This window comes from Talpa occidentalis, unplaced genomic scaffold, assembly GCF_014898055.3.
Source record: "Talpa occidentalis isolate TD23 unplaced genomic scaffold, MPIMG_talOcc4v2.1 talOcc4.4, whole genome shotgun sequence".
Taxonomy (NCBI): Eukaryota; Metazoa; Chordata; class Mammalia; order Eulipotyphla; family Talpidae; genus Talpa; species Talpa occidentalis.
In genome coordinates, this window is record NW_023604295.1 from 126,316,555 (window position 1) to 126,334,349 (window position 17,795).

Genomic DNA, 17,795 nt, shown 5'->3' on the forward strand with positions numbered 1-17,795 from the left:
CTTTTTAGTTCTTATTCCAACCCTGAGTTCCACAGTAATTACTGTGATGGAGTTACTGTCCTAGTGTCAAAGGCGCAGTGCCAGACTCGAGGCCAGGTGTTTCAGACACCAAGCCCGTACGTTTTCTATACCCAGGAGGCTGCTAGTGTGTAAATGAACTGACACTTGAGAGGCACTGGCAATGCTGTCAGCTTGTGAGAAGGAGAGAGCTAGGAACAGAACTCCCAGCCCCAACCCAGACCAGGCCACAACAGCAGCCGCCCTTCCTGCCGGCAGGCTTCTGAGCCAGGGGCAGTGTGGCCTGAGAGGAAGCAGAGACCTGAACCTCCCCTTATGGCCTCTGTTGCCCCCTAAACTCACCATCCCAGTTCCAGTGAAAAGTAGTAACAGTAACAGGTGAAAACATCAGAAAAAGGGAGCAGAGACCTGGGACAAGTCAGGATTCTTTGGACCACTGTTTTCTCACCTGTAGAACAAGGAGGTGCCCTAAATTAGCACATTTTCAGGCTAAGGGACCCAGCCTCCTTCCTCACCTCTGTTCTTTCAACCAGTTGGGAAGGAAAGAGTGGGAAAGAGAGGAGACCTACAATTTGAAAAAATCTGTGCCTGCCAGTCTAAAAATAGTTGTAGCTAAAACATTCAGAATCTGTATATTTTTTTAAACTTTTTAAGGAACCTGGAAGAATGATAGGCAAATTAGAAGTCTTTTTGATGAAAGCAGATTGCATGGAGTAGAAACTGTCTTCTCTCTTGACCTTGGCCAGAGGCCTTTTCAGGTTGAGCTGCCAGCAAGGCCAGCTACTGGAAGAGATACAGAATTCATCTTACAGGGTCCTGAGATCTCAGCTTGTGTGAGAGCCAGGTCCTACAGCTACTCCACACCAGGGCTCCCACAGACCCCCTAATGCTGGCCAAACCCTCAGGCTGCTGAGTAGAGAGATGGCCCTCCTCTGCCCCCTGGTGGCCATTACCACCATGCTGCACGCGTCTATGGACAGCTCAGCTTCTGCCCCGCTCCCCTGCACAGACAGGAATCAGAGTCTCAGCCACCCCACTGGCTCTGCTGATGGCAAGTCTGGGCAGAGATACCCAGTCTTCATTTGCTGCCTTCTCCCCAAGAAGACTCCTGTCACTCCTGTACACTGCATCACCCCTTACACAGAAAGGAAGCCTTTCCTGTCTGCATGCCCAAGCCACTCTGTTAACATCTGGCTTATCAGCAACACCCAGACACACTCCTTTCTCCTGGGGCACTGCAAGTCTCTGAGATTGAGCAGCAGACTCATTTGTCAAGCTGTGTAGAGCCCTATCAGGCCTCCATGTCAGTCTGTGCGGGTCATCATGAGGCAGAACCATGGACAGTTAAGAGCACAGACTTCGGAGTCCAGGTGTCTGGGTTTGCTCTTGGGCAAGTGGCAACACCTCTGTCTTCCTGTCTATAAAATGGAGACCCTAATGGTAGTGACCCTGTGGGGTTAAGTGGAGGATTAACTGAATTAATATTTCTGAAGTGCTTGGAACCCCGCCAAGCTATGTAACTGTTAGCAGCTTCTTTTTTCTAAACTATGATTATGATGTCAAAGCAGTTATTTACTTGGGGTCCAAACCCCTGCACAGTGATTTTGCTGTGTGCGCCTCTGCCATCAAGGGCATCTGTGGAAGTCGTGGGATAAGGTTCCCTGGGTTCTGCCTCACCCTCCATTGTATTTCCCTCTTACTGGAGCGCTCCTCACCAGCCCAGGAGTGCAGCTCAGAGCACACAGGCCTTTTCTTGGAGAAACTCAAGGAATGGCTCTGCAGATCCACAGATACTCCAGTTATGTCTCGGTCTCTTGCCCCTGAGCCCTGTGGATGCTGTACACACCACTCCGGCCTCATCTCCTACCCCCTGCCCCACACGCACGCCTCTCCAGCCTCATCGCTCTTGTCTTCTCACACATCATGCTGTCCCCACCCCAGGCCCTCTGCCTGTACTCTTCTCTCTCACTGGTTCTCTCTCTGCAGATGGCTAACTCCTTTCCCCCCTTCTAGACAGTCTAGACCCAGCTCTAGAATTTAAACTAAATGAGGATGAGTCTATAGTCTCAACTCCCTCCCCCCACCACTGTCTCTTCCTTCACCCTGCTTTATAATCTTTAAACAATTACCGCTGACACATTTACTGTATTTATTCATTTTGTTCATTACTTACGTATTGTCTGCCGCCTCTGCACCCACCCTTACACTTACAAGGAGGAAGCTCAGGAAAGCAAGGCTTCCTTATCCTTTTTTTTTCACTCCTTATCTCACTGACACCTGGCACAAAGGAAGCACCCAACATATATAGATATTTGAGTTTCTTGTATTATTTTTATTGAGGTAACATTAGTTTATATTATAGGTTTCAGGTATATAGTTTCTCAGCCACCAAATGTCTAATCACTAACCAAACAGCCCCCTTTACCTGTTCCCTCCCCGCTCTATCTCCTGTTATAACCACCATCTGTTGTCAGGGTATAGATATTTGTTGGATGGATGGATGGATGGATGGATGGATGGATGGATGGATGGGTGGGTGGATGGATGGATGGATGGGTAGATGGGTGGATGGGTGGGTGGGTAGATGGGTGGATGGATGGGTGGGTGGGTGGATGGGTAGATGGGTGGATGGATGATGGTTGGGTGGGTGGATGGACAGATGGGTGGGTGGGTGGATGGATGGGTGGGCGGATGGATGGATGGATGAGTGGTGTAAGTACCAAATGTATGACTGTCAGCCTACTGGGAGACTGGCATCTGTCACCTGGACATGCTGGCTCCGCCTTGCCACCCCTCCCGCTCTCTGACTTGGACTCTCCCTGCAGCTGTCTTGCTGACAGTGTGCTGCCTGAGGAGAAAGAAGAAGACAGCCAACCCAGAGAACAACCTGAGCTACTGGAACAACGCCATCACCATGGACTACTTCAACAGGCACGCTGTGGAGTTACCAAGGGAGATCCAGTCCCTTGAAACCTCTGAGGTAATGAGCACCACACCAAGGGGTCCCCCTGGAAGTGCTGCCCCTACCCCCCAGGGAGAGCATGGGGTCCAGAGGAGCCACAGAAAACCTGCTGATTTCTTAGCTCTTTCCTCAAAATATAGTCCGTACCCCAGCACTAGCAGCATGCGGGAAGCTGCAGGCCTGGCCCAGCTGACTGAGTCAGGGTATGAGCAGTAATCCCACAGGTGCTCTCCACACATGCTGGTGTTCAGGAAACACTGTTCTTGGCATGTGGGGACTGAAACTAAATTATAAATATTTGTTGAAGACTTGTCCTGTGGCAGCCATCCTCTGGGGAGTGTGAAAGTGAGCACTTGCTTTCAAGGGGCCCAGATTCTGAGATGTGGTCAAGGTACAGACCCCAAGCATCACTCCAAAATGAACAAATTAGAGGAGAGAGAAGATGAGTGGAAACCAAGGAGAGAAAAGCCTTCACAATGGAGGTGCTAGGAAGAATGGATAGATGTCAACAGGTATTCCAACAAAGGAAGTAGCCTGAGCAAAGTTAGGGTATGTGCAGGATGTGACCTATCACCAGAGAAAAGACCCACGGGTCAAGAAGAATTTGCCCAAGACACCTTTGAACCCAGGTCTTTCTGACCACAGAGCCTGTATTCTGTCCGGTCTCACAGGGCAAGGCAGAGGGCAGCCTGAGGCAGGAAAGGGAGATGCATTAGGCACAGCCTCAAATAGGAGTTTTTGTGTTAGTTGTGGGCAGGGAAGGGTCCTTGAAGGTGTAGAGACTTCGGTGGTCTAGTCTTAGGAAGCTTGTGCCGATGGCCTGGTGCAGCCCTGTCTACGTGACCCTTGAATGGATCGGAAGGGAAAGAAGGATGGATGGGTGGATGCATGGATGGATGGATGGATGGCTGCATGGATGGATTGATGGATGCATGGATGGGTGCATGTATGGATGGATGCATGGATGCATGGATGCATAGATGGATGCATGGATGGATGCATGGATGGATGCAAGGATGGATGCATGGATGGATGGATGCATGGATGGGTGGATGGATGGATGGATGCATGGATGGATGCATGGATGGATGCATGGATGGATGGATGCATGGGTGGATGGATGCATGGATGGATGCATGGATGGATGCATGGATGCATGGATGGATGGATGCATGCATGGATGGATGCATGCATGGATGGATGCATGCATGGATGGATGCATGCATGGATGGATGCATGTATGCATGCATGGCTCCCCTTCCAGCTTGATGGAAGCAGCCAAACACAGATCCAGCCCTCACAGGTAAACTGTGAGCCTAAAAGAATTTGGAAAAGCTCCATGTTTTCTCTTCTTTTTCCCTCCTCCTCCTCTCCAATCTCCTCTCCTTACTGCCCTCCCCACCACCTCTTTTCTCTGTTCTTTCTTGCCTCAGTTATTTCCTAAATAATTCTTTCATGCAATTCGCCTTTAGTGTACACTCGGTTTGTGAGCTATATAAAACAAGCCAGATCTCAGCCTCCAAAATTCCCCATAGCTCAACCCAAAAGCTAGGGGAAGAATTTCTGACCCCTCATTGACACACCGCCCTGTTTCCCTTATTTAGAAGCTGGTGTCAGGCCCCATTCAACTAATTCCAGCCTAGAAGGAATGTTTTTGTCCTCTGAAAGGATGTTTTGTCAACAAATACTTTTCTTCCTTTCTCTCCACGTTATCCATAGAGCCATGGGTATTTCCCCCTCCCCCCCCCAAAAAAATGTATATTTTGTGGTTTGTTTGAAAAGAAACTTCAAGGAATTACTCGTGGCTTCTGAAAGTGAGAACATTTCTAAGTCCTTCTGGCTTCAGCCAGTTTTACCTGGGCCTGTTGCTGATTCAGCCCTGAAATGAGCTGCAGGTTCCAAGACTTGACTTGTTTAGAATGGAACAAGCTGTGACTTTCCCCCCCTAAATTAGTAACTGGGCCTGAGCCTGAACACAGCCATTTAGTGATCTGCAAGTGCTGTGTCCTTGACATGACTGAAGCCACTCAGGTAGCCTGAGCTGTGATTGCCTATTTCTAGGCTTTTCCACTCCTGGGACTTATAAACAGACTAAACATCTTACGCAGCACCTGGTGCTACAAGAAATGGAACAACAGTTCCAGCTGGGCTCTGGGAGGATCAGAAGGGGAGGAATTAGCCCTAGAGCACCTGACAGGTGGGAAGCAGGAGAGGAAAGAGGTCGGCAAAAAGCAGAGGACTCTCCCAGAGGCCTGCAAGAGAGCGGCAGGAAAGAGTGTGTGGCACCTTTGTCCACAAGGCGCTGAGCACATGAGAGTGCTTTGAGCATGGTGAACCCCCTCAGACTTGGACAAGGAAACACCATCTCTGACAACCTGGGGTGGGATGATTCTGGAAGCAGGAAACCTTTTCAGAAACTGCTAAAATACCTAAAAGAAGAGCAGAGAAGTCACTGGCAGTGAGGATGGTTAAAAATGTTTACCCAAAAAAAGGGAAAAAAAAAATGTTTACCCAGCAATCCTCATGCAGGCACAAACGCCCCATGAAAGGCCCCTCCTCCTGTGAGTGGAACCCTCCCCTGCTCATGCCATGTCCCCCTCTCTCCCCAGGACCAGCTTTCAGAGCCCCGCTCCCCAGCCAATGGGGATTACAGAGACACTGGGATGGTCCTCGTTAACCCCTTCTGCCAAGAAACACTGTTTGTGGGGAATGATCAAGTGTCGGAGATCTAACTGCACCCCTCGCCTTGTCGGTCTCTACTTTTCATCTCTAAATTATAACTATACAAATAGATATTATAAATGTAATCTTTGTGTAACCCTGACTTAATGAGACACATTTTCTGCTTTTTTTTCCCCTAAGAATTGTCAACATCTTTTTTATAAGTGTGGTTTAAAAAAAACTTTACAGAACGATCCGTGGCTTTATAAAATAAAGATATTTCTAAGCAAAGCAGTTGCATTGATTGCGTCTCTTAATAACTGCCCATGAGCACGTGGAGGCCCCAGCAGCCGGGGCAGGTGAGGGAGGAGACAGACCTGTAGACCTGGACGCTAGCACGGTCAAGTGCGTGGCCCTCTGAATGCTTCTTAAAACTGGTTCCTCTTGATTCTGTGTGGCCCCACCTCCTCCCCTCTCCTGTGACACCCGTGAAAGGAGCAGTGGACTTGTGGCGGCAGCAGGAAGGGAGCACCTCACCACCTCGAGGACGAGTGCCCGGGCCCTGGCGATGGCACCGTGGGCCGTCCCGTGTTACGGACACAGGCAGGAGCTCGCCGCCTCAGGAACCCTCAGAGGACATCAGGCGTCCAGGGCCCCGTCCCCCAGGCAGCACCGGGCAGGGAGTTTCCACTGTGCTAACAGGACTGCCTTCCCTGGTGGAACAGAGGCTACCCTTGGAGCACATTCCTGCGTCCTCTCCACCCACATCTGCATTAACACGCCGTGCCTTTCTCTGGAGAGGGTTTAGATGCCGACCCCAGCCCTGAAGCTTTAGAATGCTTGCCCTGCGGAGATCCAGTGTTTACTGGGGTTCAGCTTTGTGTTCTCGAATGGCCATCGCATTGAGCCCCTGAGGAACATGTTTAAGAAGCCATGAGTATGGAACTGTCCTTTTCCTGCCATCATCAGACAACCAGAGTGCCAGGGCGGGGTCACTCTGGAGAAGTTGTCTTGATGCCCCTCCTCAGAACTGCCTGGGGGTCAGCAGGTGAACTTGCCACCCAGGCCTCGATTCCTTATCTCCCTGCATCGCTCCCTCCATTGGCAGGGTCCTCTGCACCCCCGGCTCACTGCTGTACCCAGTACGCCAGTGGGCGTCAGGCCCTCAGAGACCAGCAGGGGCTCCCAGCAATGGCTGTTTCTCTATTTTTTTCCTAATAGATAGTGGCTGGGAGAGAAGATGACTGCTTTGACACTTCCTTTCTCTAAAAGAAATAGTTTGATAGTATATTTTGAATATAGATGTTCTTATAGTCAGATCGAGAGTTGAAATTGAATGTCTGTTCATATGTTCGTGTTGTTGCTGTAGTCTTTTTATCATGACTTTTTCCTTTCTTCCTGCATTTTCTTTAAAAAAAGGATGGCCTTCAAAAATGTGTGTTCTCCATGTTGTATGACCTATTTAATATGCATTTCATGGTTGTCTCTCTTCGAAGACTTCAACCCACAAAGAAGCAGGTTAACTGTTGCTCTGAGATTCACTTTCTGGTGTGCTGCTGTCTGACTTTTAACCTTAACAAAATATTTCTGTTAGCTATTGTATTGCATTTAATATATAAATGTGTGTGTGTATATACAGAAAGAAATCTGTAAAGTAAAATCTATATATAATATATGTAGTCAAAGATACATATGTTATATATACATATGTGGATGTATGACTTATTTTTCCTTATCCACAGAATTCAGCTATCGTGTATATATAAATAAACTTATTTTATTAGCCAGAGGATTAAGTTGCTAATACATTTTGCATTCTTTTCATTTTCAACTAACTTTTGTCTTCCTTTCGTACCAACACCACCTTATGTCAATCTGTGCTTCTTAATCTATTTGAACAGTAAGTTGGGTTTGATGACCATGATGAGCTAATAGGATTAAGAGTTTATCATTTGATAGAACAAATCCTTGAGAACATGTTTATAATTCCTCTAAAGAATTATTTCTCTTCAGGTCTTTGGAGGCATGTGTATCAATTAGGGTGCCTCCCCCGTTCTTTTCTCCTGGGGTCAGGACTTTCTTGTAAATATATTTGTGACTGAGAAATTTGCACTTACCATGGCCACTGAGTGTTACCGTTCTAGAGAGAATAATAATGTTGCCTAAATATAATACTGCAAACAACTCAATCGCTTGAACCCTTCGTGTAGCCTTGAACTATTCTGGTATTCTTCCCTCTCCATGGAACCTAGTCAGCATAGCCTATGTTAGGCTGTTATATCATAACACAGTCTCCTGGGTGTAGTGGCACTGCAAGGTGCACCAAAAGTGGTGGTACAGGAAGATCGCCACATCCAAATAAGGCATCTTCCAGCCTTTACTTGATGGATGATTCCTTAATCTGTCAATCATATAACTTACCTTAATATTTATAAAGTATCTTCCATGTCATCTCATATAGACAAAGTAGACAAGGAGAAAGGGGCTGTGGTATCCTATGTGGAAGGAAGAGCACATCGAATGTTCTAGTAATCAACTTATGTTCCACTTATGAGACCTGGATTTGCCCAAGGTTTAATTATTTGTTTTTTCTAGGTAAAAATTGCAGAGGTTTTTAGGTTCATTGTGTCAGTCCCTGGGCTGGAAGATCCTTTCTGGACCTGGAGATGTGACTGGCCAGTTTATAACTCTGCCTGTGTATTCGATTAGGTACCTGCTCTCTGGTGTGAGACCGAGACAGCCCTAGATAAGTCACTGGACTAGGAGTCAAAAGAGGCCTTTTCACCCCAGCTCTGCTCCTTTCTTGGGAACTTGGGTAAGTCTTGCAGCTCCCAGGGTCTTTATCACAGAAAGGATACGAGCCAATCATAAGACCCATGGTGATACTGCCGGAGTTGTGCAGTGTGGAGCCCTTGTGGCAGTACTGTCAACCCTGTACCTGCTCTTAAGGGTGAATGAAGAATTCACCGAAACAAAGCATGGAAAAATAAAGTATACAGAAGGTGACTCCCTTCCCCACTCACTCGAGGTATATTCCCACCTTTCAGAATCAGAGATTAAAAACTCAGCTCTAGGTTTAGTTATTTGGTTTCTCTAGGTAAAACTTGTGTGCAGAAGTTTTTAGGTCCATTGTGTCACCCCTGGGCTGGAAGATCCTTTCTGGGCCTGGAGATGTGACTGGCCATGACCACATACCATGGCAGATGCTGAAGGCAGGAGGTAAAACCCAGGGGGCATCATTGAATCCTAACCTGGAGCACCCTTGAAGACCTTACTGGGAAACCTCTGTTTTTATTGGTTTTCTGGCAAATGGTTATAAAGGCATAACAGAGGCATAAAGCTAGAGCATAATATTTGTTCCACTTATGAGACCTGGATTTGCCCAAAGTTCCTAGCCCAGGGCATCAAAGAGTTAGAGGCCAGGTCAGTGCATGGAAAATAAGGTCCAGAGAGATGTAGTAACATGGCCAAGGTCGAGGGCTAAGGAACAGAGTGTTCAAGGGCAGAAAGCCGGGAAGGGAAGGGAAGCTGCTCCAGACTGAAGGAGCAACAGGCTGTCTCTCTCTAGTCCCTGAGGCAGCCCCCCGACATGTCCACCTCATATCTGTTTCCATCCCTGTTACCTGTGTGGACATCGAGGCACATTCACACATTCATACACACAGCACGAAGAAAGATAAAGAAAGCCCTAAAATCTATCCTGGATGAATCCTGGCTCAGCCTCTTACTAAATATGTGATCTGAGCTCTGACCCTCAGTTTACTTGTCTGTCAAATGGAGTTGCTTGATGCCTGCCTTGCCTCTCTTCGGGAGTGAAATACACAAACCCATAGTCTGCATTGATCAAGCCAGCAGAAAAATCTGGGAGGTCAGGCACATGATCCTGTGGAGAATACACCAGTCCCTGCATGCAGCCCTGGGCAGGGTCCATTTCTCTTTCAGTTTGGTGAATGATGGAAGCTCATGGAAAACAGCAGACAAAGTAACCCCAGGGGTAGGGAAGTTTCCCTGTGACCAGCCATGCCAATGCTGGAAACCAAAACCCACTGAAGTCTAAACCTCATAGGCACAGCCGAGGCAGAAGGGGTGATGAGCACAAGGCGAGCGGTGGTGGACATGCCCTCCAGGGCCACTTCCAACATGTCCCTCCAGCGGCACAGGGTATCCTACAGTGGAACACAGCCATCATCCTCCTTGGGTAGCCCCTCAGCCTCTGGGACCAATGTCGTGTGTAGCCTTGTCTGAGCACTCAGGGTCTATGTAGGGGTGGCACTGAGTGGGTGCACAAGTAACCTGGGCACCCGCGTGACCCTCCAGGCCTGGGCATCAGCAGTGTCTTCCTGCATGGCCGTGGAGCTCAGACCTGGCCACTGCTCCTATTCCAGGTCTGGAGAAAGGCCTCCTTGCTGTTGCAGACCTTGGGGCTTGCCTGGTGGAATACATAGCCAGAGAGCATGCCCTCGAGCAAGTCAGCTGCGGATGCACCTCAGAACTGGAGGCTCAGCTGCGGATGCACCTCAGAACTGGAGGCTCAGCTGCGGATGCACCTGGAGAGCAAGGGGTGCCCTCAGCCTCCTGGCCAGCAGCTGCCAGCAGGTGAGTGCCTAAGGCGTCCTGAAGGCTGTGTGAAGGCCAGGCCAGGAGTGGTGGGGGGGGTCATCAGCAAGTAATCCTGCTGAGGCAGAGCAGGGGAGGGAGTGGTGTGAGGCCAAAAACCTCTTCACTTTCATGCTAAAAATCCTAATGACAACAATCACAACTATGACCACCAGCTGCCTTCACAGGGTTAATAGGCGCCAGGCCCTTGCTAATCGCTCCACATGCACTTTCCTCTCTAACGTTGAAAACAATGTTATGAGACAGCCCATTCGTTGATTGCACTTTTTCAGATAAATACAGATGAGAAAACTAAGGCATACCCATGTTAATTTGCCCAAGATCACTCAGTAAAGGGAGAGAACTGAGATTTAAATCTGAATTCTTCTGACTTTATTTGTAATTTTCAAAAGCTTGTGTTTGTTCCACTCCCCCAGACTGCCTCTGGAGCCTTTGTGTTAAGAAAGGGTTTTTATAGCCATCACAAATTGATTACCATGCTGCATAAGGTGCTGCATAAGAAGCAATGAATAAATGGAGGTATGTTCCTGTATCCATCCCCAGCAGCACAGTCCAGTAGAAATATGAGCCACATAAGGTCATTTCCACATTTCAGTTACCCACAGTAAAAAAGCAAAAACCAAAAGAAGGAAGTAAAATTATTAGTAGTTTACCCTTTTTTTTAAGATTTATTTTTATTTACTTAGGCATATAAGAACTGGGGTATAGGCCAGAGGAATGGGTGGTGAGAGGGTTCACCAGAGAAAGAACAGGCATATCCACTGAAATACACTGCTGAGGGGAGCAGCAGTCGAGACAGGAGAGGTCTGCTGCACCATGTGGGTCAGCTCCCTGTCCAGGGATGAATCAGGCTGCAGTGGCTGGCGATAGCTTGATAGTACTGAGACTTTAACCCCTGCACCACCACAGAGGTGCCCAGTGTATCTTATTTAAATCAATATATTTTCAATGTTATTCCAACATGTCAGCAATATAAAAAATAACCATAATAGTTTACATTGAAGGAGAGCTTGCTGCAATGATGCAAATGTCCTATAGATGCATTGTCTAGTCGGGCCATCACTAGCCACATCTGGCTATTGAGCCACCTGCAATATGGCTAAGATTGAATTCAAATTTTTATTTTTATTTAAAATAAAATATTTAAATAGCTGGGTGTGGTTAGTGGCTGTCTTATTGAACTGGGCAGTACATGGGTTTCATCTCTCCCTTGCTTGGTCAGGAGCTGCTCTCCAGGGTGATTTCTGTAAAGAGCCAAACTCATCCATCATGTCTGGCCTGCAGCCTGCGGTTCTAACACTGGGACGCCAGCCAGCACTGCGCATCTCATCTGGTCTCTCTGTGGGTCAGAGAGACCACCACACCCCACCCCACAATTGCTAGCCTCAGGATTCCTCTGAATTCAATCTACATCTAACGTAGCCTGTAACTGCCAGCTCAGAACCCTTGGTCCTTGACCTGCAGTGCCAACCAGCCAAAAGAGGTCATTCTCATTAGCAGATGGGGGCCTGGGTGATACAGAGCTTCCAATTTGCCCTCTGTCTCCCGCCCCCCAACTTCACCTGAAGATGCTTCCCCTTCATTGTCAGTACCAGCTAACAGCCCAGGACACAAGACACACAACCTATCGTCTCAGCCCCTCCCACCCACTAGATGCTATTCTGCTGGCATCAGTTGGATTGCTGCATCTTCCAGCAGTCCATAGACTTTAGAGCTGGGAAAACAAAGACAATCATCCCTCCGGGATTCTTCCCAAGGTCCTGACTCCAAATAGTGTGTCCTGTGAACCACCAGAACATCCCTAGAGGCTCTAATCTGTCATCATCTGCCAGCAATTTCTTGCACTCAGGTACCACACAGACTTTTCATGAGAAGTTGGGCATGCCAATTTCTAGGTCAAAAAGTTTGATCACAAAACATAGTGCAAGCACAACAGAGGCTGACTTAGCCTGGCTCCAGCTCACTGCAAAGACTCAGTTACCTTACCCAACTTCATCGAGCTTCAGCTTCCTTATCTGTAAAATGGGTGTAATAATCTGTGGATTCTCCAGCAGATCCATAGATAAATCAGCTGTATGGTTCCTGCCAGCAGGTAAACTAGAGCTGAGCACATCACTCACACAGCTGCAAAGATCAGAATCCCAAATGGGGTCATTCCTCTTAAGTGACTATAAGTGAGTCCCAGGTATGAACAGAGTTGTCTTTTTCTTCTTTTCAAAACATGCATATGAAGATGCAGTTAAACCAACCTCTAAAATGGAGTTATTTCCACATCACAGACCAGCCTGGCTGTATTTTTTTTTTAGATTTATTTCTTTATACAAGAATTGGGGTACAGGTCAGAGGCGTGGGAAGGTGAGAGAATTCACCAGAGATAGAGCGGGGAACAGAACAGGCAGATGGACCAAAGACACTGCTGAGGGGAGCAGCGAGCAAGGCAGGAGAGGTCTGCTGCGCCATGAGGGTCACCTCTCTGGCCAGCGGGGAATCGAACCTGCGCTGCAGAGGCTGCGGACATCTCCACAGAGTGGTGCTCAACCCACTGCGCCACTGGGGAGGTCACCAGCCTGACTGTATTAATCTCCGCGCATTAAATATGACAATATACATGTGATTTGAGAAATCTCATGATTTTCCAAAATGCACATGATTTTTCTTTTACTGCTATTGCAAAAGCGACCCACATCACCCATACCCCCCTCCCAGTCTCAACATTGGCTATGGGGTGACTTCAGATACCTGCTCTCATTTCTGGTTTCCTCTACCCCTCCACTAGAATGATCTTTTGGACATGGGGGATCCATATTATGTCATTTCCCAAGGGCACAATCCATGACCCTGGGCTCAGTTCACAAAGCCCCTGGTTCCCAGTCACAGCGCCGGTCAAAGAGCAGGCAGGCCTGGTGGCTCTTGAACCCACTCCATGTCCTGTGCTCCTCTGCTCCTTAGTGATACTTCCTTGCTCCTTTGACACATCCCCCGTGCCAAGGCCCTCGCACTCCAGGCTCACTTAGACCAGGACCAGGTCTGCCCATCATAATGAAGGGATGGAAAGGTATAAACTGGGAGTCAGGTGGACTTGCATTTGGCTTCTGACTTACTAGCTGGGTGACTAGGTCAGGTACATGACTTCTCTGGGCTTGTTTCCTTATTTGCAATTAGGGGATCAATATATCTATTGTGCAGAACTATTCAGGGGGTTAACTGGTTGACTAGATGCAATATACATGGTAAAATCAGTGACTAAAAATTTAGAAAGACCATCTCATCCATGGCCTTGAAGACCCCTTGCAGAGCCATGAACACAACCGATGCACAACAAAAAGTGGGATTGCCTTTCAGATCCTGGTTGGGCCTCTTCCTCAGATCAGCCACCCAGACATTCCATGTCCACCATTTGCTATCTTCAAAATGGATGAACACTGCTCAAGGTCATTGTGAACACTCAAAAAAAATAAGATGCAGAAAGGGGCTCCAGAAACTGAGGTGCTGTGACATGCAAGATGGCCAGGCCAGTCAGAGCACTCCTAGGGACCTGGGCCTCTGACAGAGGGACATGCCATATGTCCTCTTCAGGGCATCAGCTGAACCCCTTCTTCCTTCCTCCATCCGTACAGTGTCCTCTTCACCCAACAGCCACAGGAGACGAATCCTTCCTATGCCCTATGCATCCCAAAAATGTATTCCCAACTCAGGCTACTCCAAAATAGTGCGTTTTTAACCATGGAGAGGGAGCCGTATATCTGCCCAGGTGCATCCTCATGGAGCCCTGAACCCACCAGAGCTATGCAAAAGGTCTACCACCAGCTGGACCCCAACCACTTTCCAGGCCTAGAGAACAGTCCCCAACAATCCATGGTAATTTCAAAAAGTGCTTCTTCCCTCACCTGAGGCTCAGAGGCAGCAACACCGTGGTGAGTGTTGCTGGGCCCCCAGGACCCCAACACTCTCATTCCTCTGTCCTTACTTCGGCTTCTTGGCCTGGAACCTCCTGCCCATCTTTCCAAACTCATGCCCCAGCATTCCTTATTCTTCACAACACTCCCCTACTCCCTCCATGTGCCTCTGCCCACCAAGCAGAACTCCTCATCCTTCAAGTTCAGTTCCAAGGGCCTCTCTGTAAGGCCCTCTCTGAACTTCATGGACTCCTCAGAAGCCAGCAACTGAGCACTGAAAGGGCTGCATGGTGGATGGGCAGCTACAGAGAAATTCTGCCTCTTCCTTATCCTGGCCCAAAAACAGAGACTCCAACAGGACCTGACCTCCCCCACCAAGAGCAGGCAAGCCAGGAAGTTCATTTCAGCGGCACTTTCTCAAATCAGGCTAGGGGCAGCAGCAGGGGGATTTAGAGCAAGTGACAAGCACAATTTCTTTTTATGTTTGCCACTTTGGTAGAAACGAACTGCTTTTTTAGAAATAAAAATGGCGGTGGACAGGGAACAGGAAGCTCCTGGGGCCTTTCTGGGGATGGAACTCCTTTGCCCAAGAGTCTCCCACAGCCTCTTCCACCCCCCACTATGAGGAGACAAAGGCACAGCAGGCCTTCAGAAAAACTGGTAAGAGGAGCTTGAGGGGAAAAGACCACAACAAACACAAAACAGACCAGCAGGAAGTCCACACCTTGAGGTCAGGAGAGCAGTCCTGGGGAGACCATCCCCTCTTTATCTGCCCCATAAGCTCATGAGCCCTGGAAGAACTGGTGTCACAGCAGCCTCAATTTCATGGGCATTTGACTCTCAGTCCCACAGGGTCCCCTGCTCGGGAGCCACGGTGGGGGTTTAAAACTCTGCAGCCACCATCTTGAAATTCTTAACACACTTATGTTTGAATTTGGGTTTTGTTAAGTGCGGTCCAGTGGGACAATGGCCCATGTATCAGGGACATGGAGCCCTGGATCCATGGGAGGGGTGGTTAGTGCTCTGCCCACAGGAGCCAGGTGCCTCCCGGCCTCTCCCCCAGCAGGGCCTGGTCACATGGATAGGGAGGGTTGGGTGCCAGTTGTCCCTACCCAGAGCAGGCAGTACCATGATGCATTGAGGGGAAAGCAGGGCAAGGATAGAGGACTTTTGCAGGGCAGAGTGGAGTTAGGAGCCTCTTGCCTATCCTCGATCCAGGACAGAATGGCACTGAGGTTTCGATAATCTTGGGGTGGGCTGTCCTCCATGGGATAGGGTGGCCAGTCTGTGAGAAAGGGAAAGAGTTGACTTGACTTCCCCTTCCCTGGACAAAACATGGTACATCAGTCCAGGGACTGCTGGGAAAGGTAGCCTAGTTGCTGATGGACCACACAACACCCCAAACCATGGGGTGGGGCTCCTGGTACCTGATGGTCTACCTTGCTCCTTGAGTATTCCTGAGCCCAAAGCCAACAAGATTAAATAACAAAAATTACCAAGACAGGTCAAGAGCAAAGCCATGGAAGAAAGGATAAAGTTTTATGTCAGTACCTCTAAAGGCAAGTCTCCCCCTTACTTTTTGAACAAGGAGCTCCACAGTTTCATTTCACACTGGGACCCACAAATTACATAATAGTGCTGCTTGGGGTTAACAGACATGAAGTTCCTTTTTTCAGCTGCAAACCTCTCTCCCCGCTTCTCACTCCTTAGTTGTGTGAGAACCTCTCAGTCACTTCTGCTAAGCTGTAAAAACAGAGCAGAAAACTCCCAGTGGGTGGCCACAGAGACCAAGGGGGACTGGGGCACCTACCCATGGCTCAGGCAGAAGGTGGTCCTTCCCTCTGAGGCTTTGCTGACTTTTCTTGCCAAGTGAGTGATGCTGATAATAAGCTCTGGCAGCAACATCGGGCCCTTTCATCCTCAAATAGGCCAAATGCAAGCTTGGAATTAGGCAGCCTCCCTGCCTGGCAGCTGCAGATAAAAAGACAGTGGGGCCAGAGGAGGTGCAGCCACAGAGGCCGAGTCTCAAAGCAACAGGGGCAAAGGGAGGCCAGGGCCAGGGAGATGCTGCCTGGGGAAGAAAGAGGAACGTGGAGGTTTAAGCTTCCACCAAAATTAACCATCTCCATGGGGGAAACAGCAGTTTACACACCTCTAACAGCAAGGGCTGCCGGCTGGAGGAAAGGAGAAATCAAAATTACTGAAAGGCAAAGGGATTAGAATTTAAAATGGACCGGATTTGAATATTTTTCCTGCTGCTCACAGTCCCTCTTTCTGTAGCTTGCAGGGACAGAACCAATACTCTGGGGATCTGCCTATTTAGGGAAACCGCTGGGAACTGGGCAATCTAGAGCAAGGCCAGTTTTCTCTCCCCACAGAAACTGTGGTCCTCGAAGGCTCTGGAAAACAGAAACAAGAACTAATCCCACCCCCACTAAATGAAAAGAAAATCAACCAGGTCACTGTTCATGATTCCCAACCCGGTGCCCCTGAAAGAAGGGAGAAAACCAAGCACTATTCTAGAATCTGCCAAAGCCTGAATACATTTACCCAAGACAAACCACTCAATCTACTTAATAAATGCAGTTTGTTTCATCAGAGCAGGCCAGTTAAGAGTTACTCTGCAAGGAACACTATCATTAAACATGTAACTACACAAAGAATATATATCTAGGAGAATTCCTCTTAGAAAGATTGATGTAGAAGATTGGAAAAAATATTTTGATTGGAGGTACGAAGTTGGAAGCAAGGGTCTTGGTTAAGTAACATAGGCGCTCATAAAACTGCTTTCTGAGAATGATGGTTTTTGATTTCCTGGGGATTCTTGTTTTGCCAAGAGAGTATATCTGGAAGGAAGCAGAAAGAAGAGAGGAGAGAATCTGAGTCCATCACCCTGCCCAAAAATTGTGATCACACACACTTAAGTCCTTAAACAGTGATGTCCTCATTGAGGAAGGGGAGGTGGGGAGTGGAGGAAAGTAGGGGACTCCAGACAATGAAAGCTCAGGAAGTGTGCTGCAGAGACTAGGGAATTTGAGCCAGACTCGTGCCAAGGTCAAATTCAGACTGTACATGACCTTGAGGCAAGTTCTTCATTGAGCTCTCTACATCTCGATTTCTCAAGATAATGAGTATGTCTAGAGATTTTTTTAAATTGTATTGCTTTTTATTGTGGTGACATTGGTTTACAACATTGTATGTTTTAGGCAAATGGGTTGACACCTCTGCAGAAGTAAGTTACCAGCCAATGCCTACCAACCAGCAAAGCACCCCTAATCCTCCACGGGAGTCCACTGGGCCCCCTCCCACCTTTTCTTCCCACTCCTCACCCTCCCCTCTGGTTGCAGCATCTGTAATCAGATTTCTAGGGTTTGTTTTAGTTTAGTTTTGTCTTTATATTGGTTCATTACATTCCACATATGAGAGAAATCATCCGGTATTTTTCTTTTCTTTTTTTTTCATCCAGTGTTTTTCATTCTTTTTCTGACTTACTTTGCTTAACTTAATACTCTCTAGGTCATTGGGGACTTGGGTTTTTTCCTATAACGTGTTTATTGTAAGTAATCCACAATGAACACAGGAATGCATACATCCCTTCAGATTAGACTTTTTGCATTTTCAGGTAGATACCTAAGAGTGGA

At 48.0% G+C, this 17,795-nt stretch overlaps 2 protein-coding genes across 2 annotated transcripts in view; both read left to right on the plus strand.

The window, feature by feature from the left end:
* Positions 1-7,515, plus strand: part of TMEM108 (transmembrane protein 108) — a 233,458-nt gene extending 225,943 nt beyond the window's left edge. Inside the window, 2 exon segments of the mRNA XM_054701012.1 lie at positions 2,844-2,998; positions 5,590-7,515. Of these exon segments, the coding sequence (XP_054556987.1) occupies positions 2,844-2,998; positions 5,590-5,712 (278 nt within the window). The 3' untranslated portion in view covers positions 5,713-7,515.
* A 2,187-nt stretch (positions 7,516-9,702) lies between these two features.
* The window catches only part of BFSP2 (beaded filament structural protein 2), a 63,475-nt gene continuing 55,382 nt past the window's right edge, over positions 9,703-17,795 (plus strand). Inside the window, 4 exon segments of the mRNA XM_054701126.1 lie at positions 9,703-9,956; positions 9,959-9,991; positions 9,994-10,218; positions 10,221-10,237. Of these exon segments, the coding sequence (XP_054557101.1) occupies positions 9,731-9,956; positions 9,959-9,991; positions 9,994-10,218; positions 10,221-10,237 (501 nt within the window). The 5' untranslated portion in view covers positions 9,703-9,730.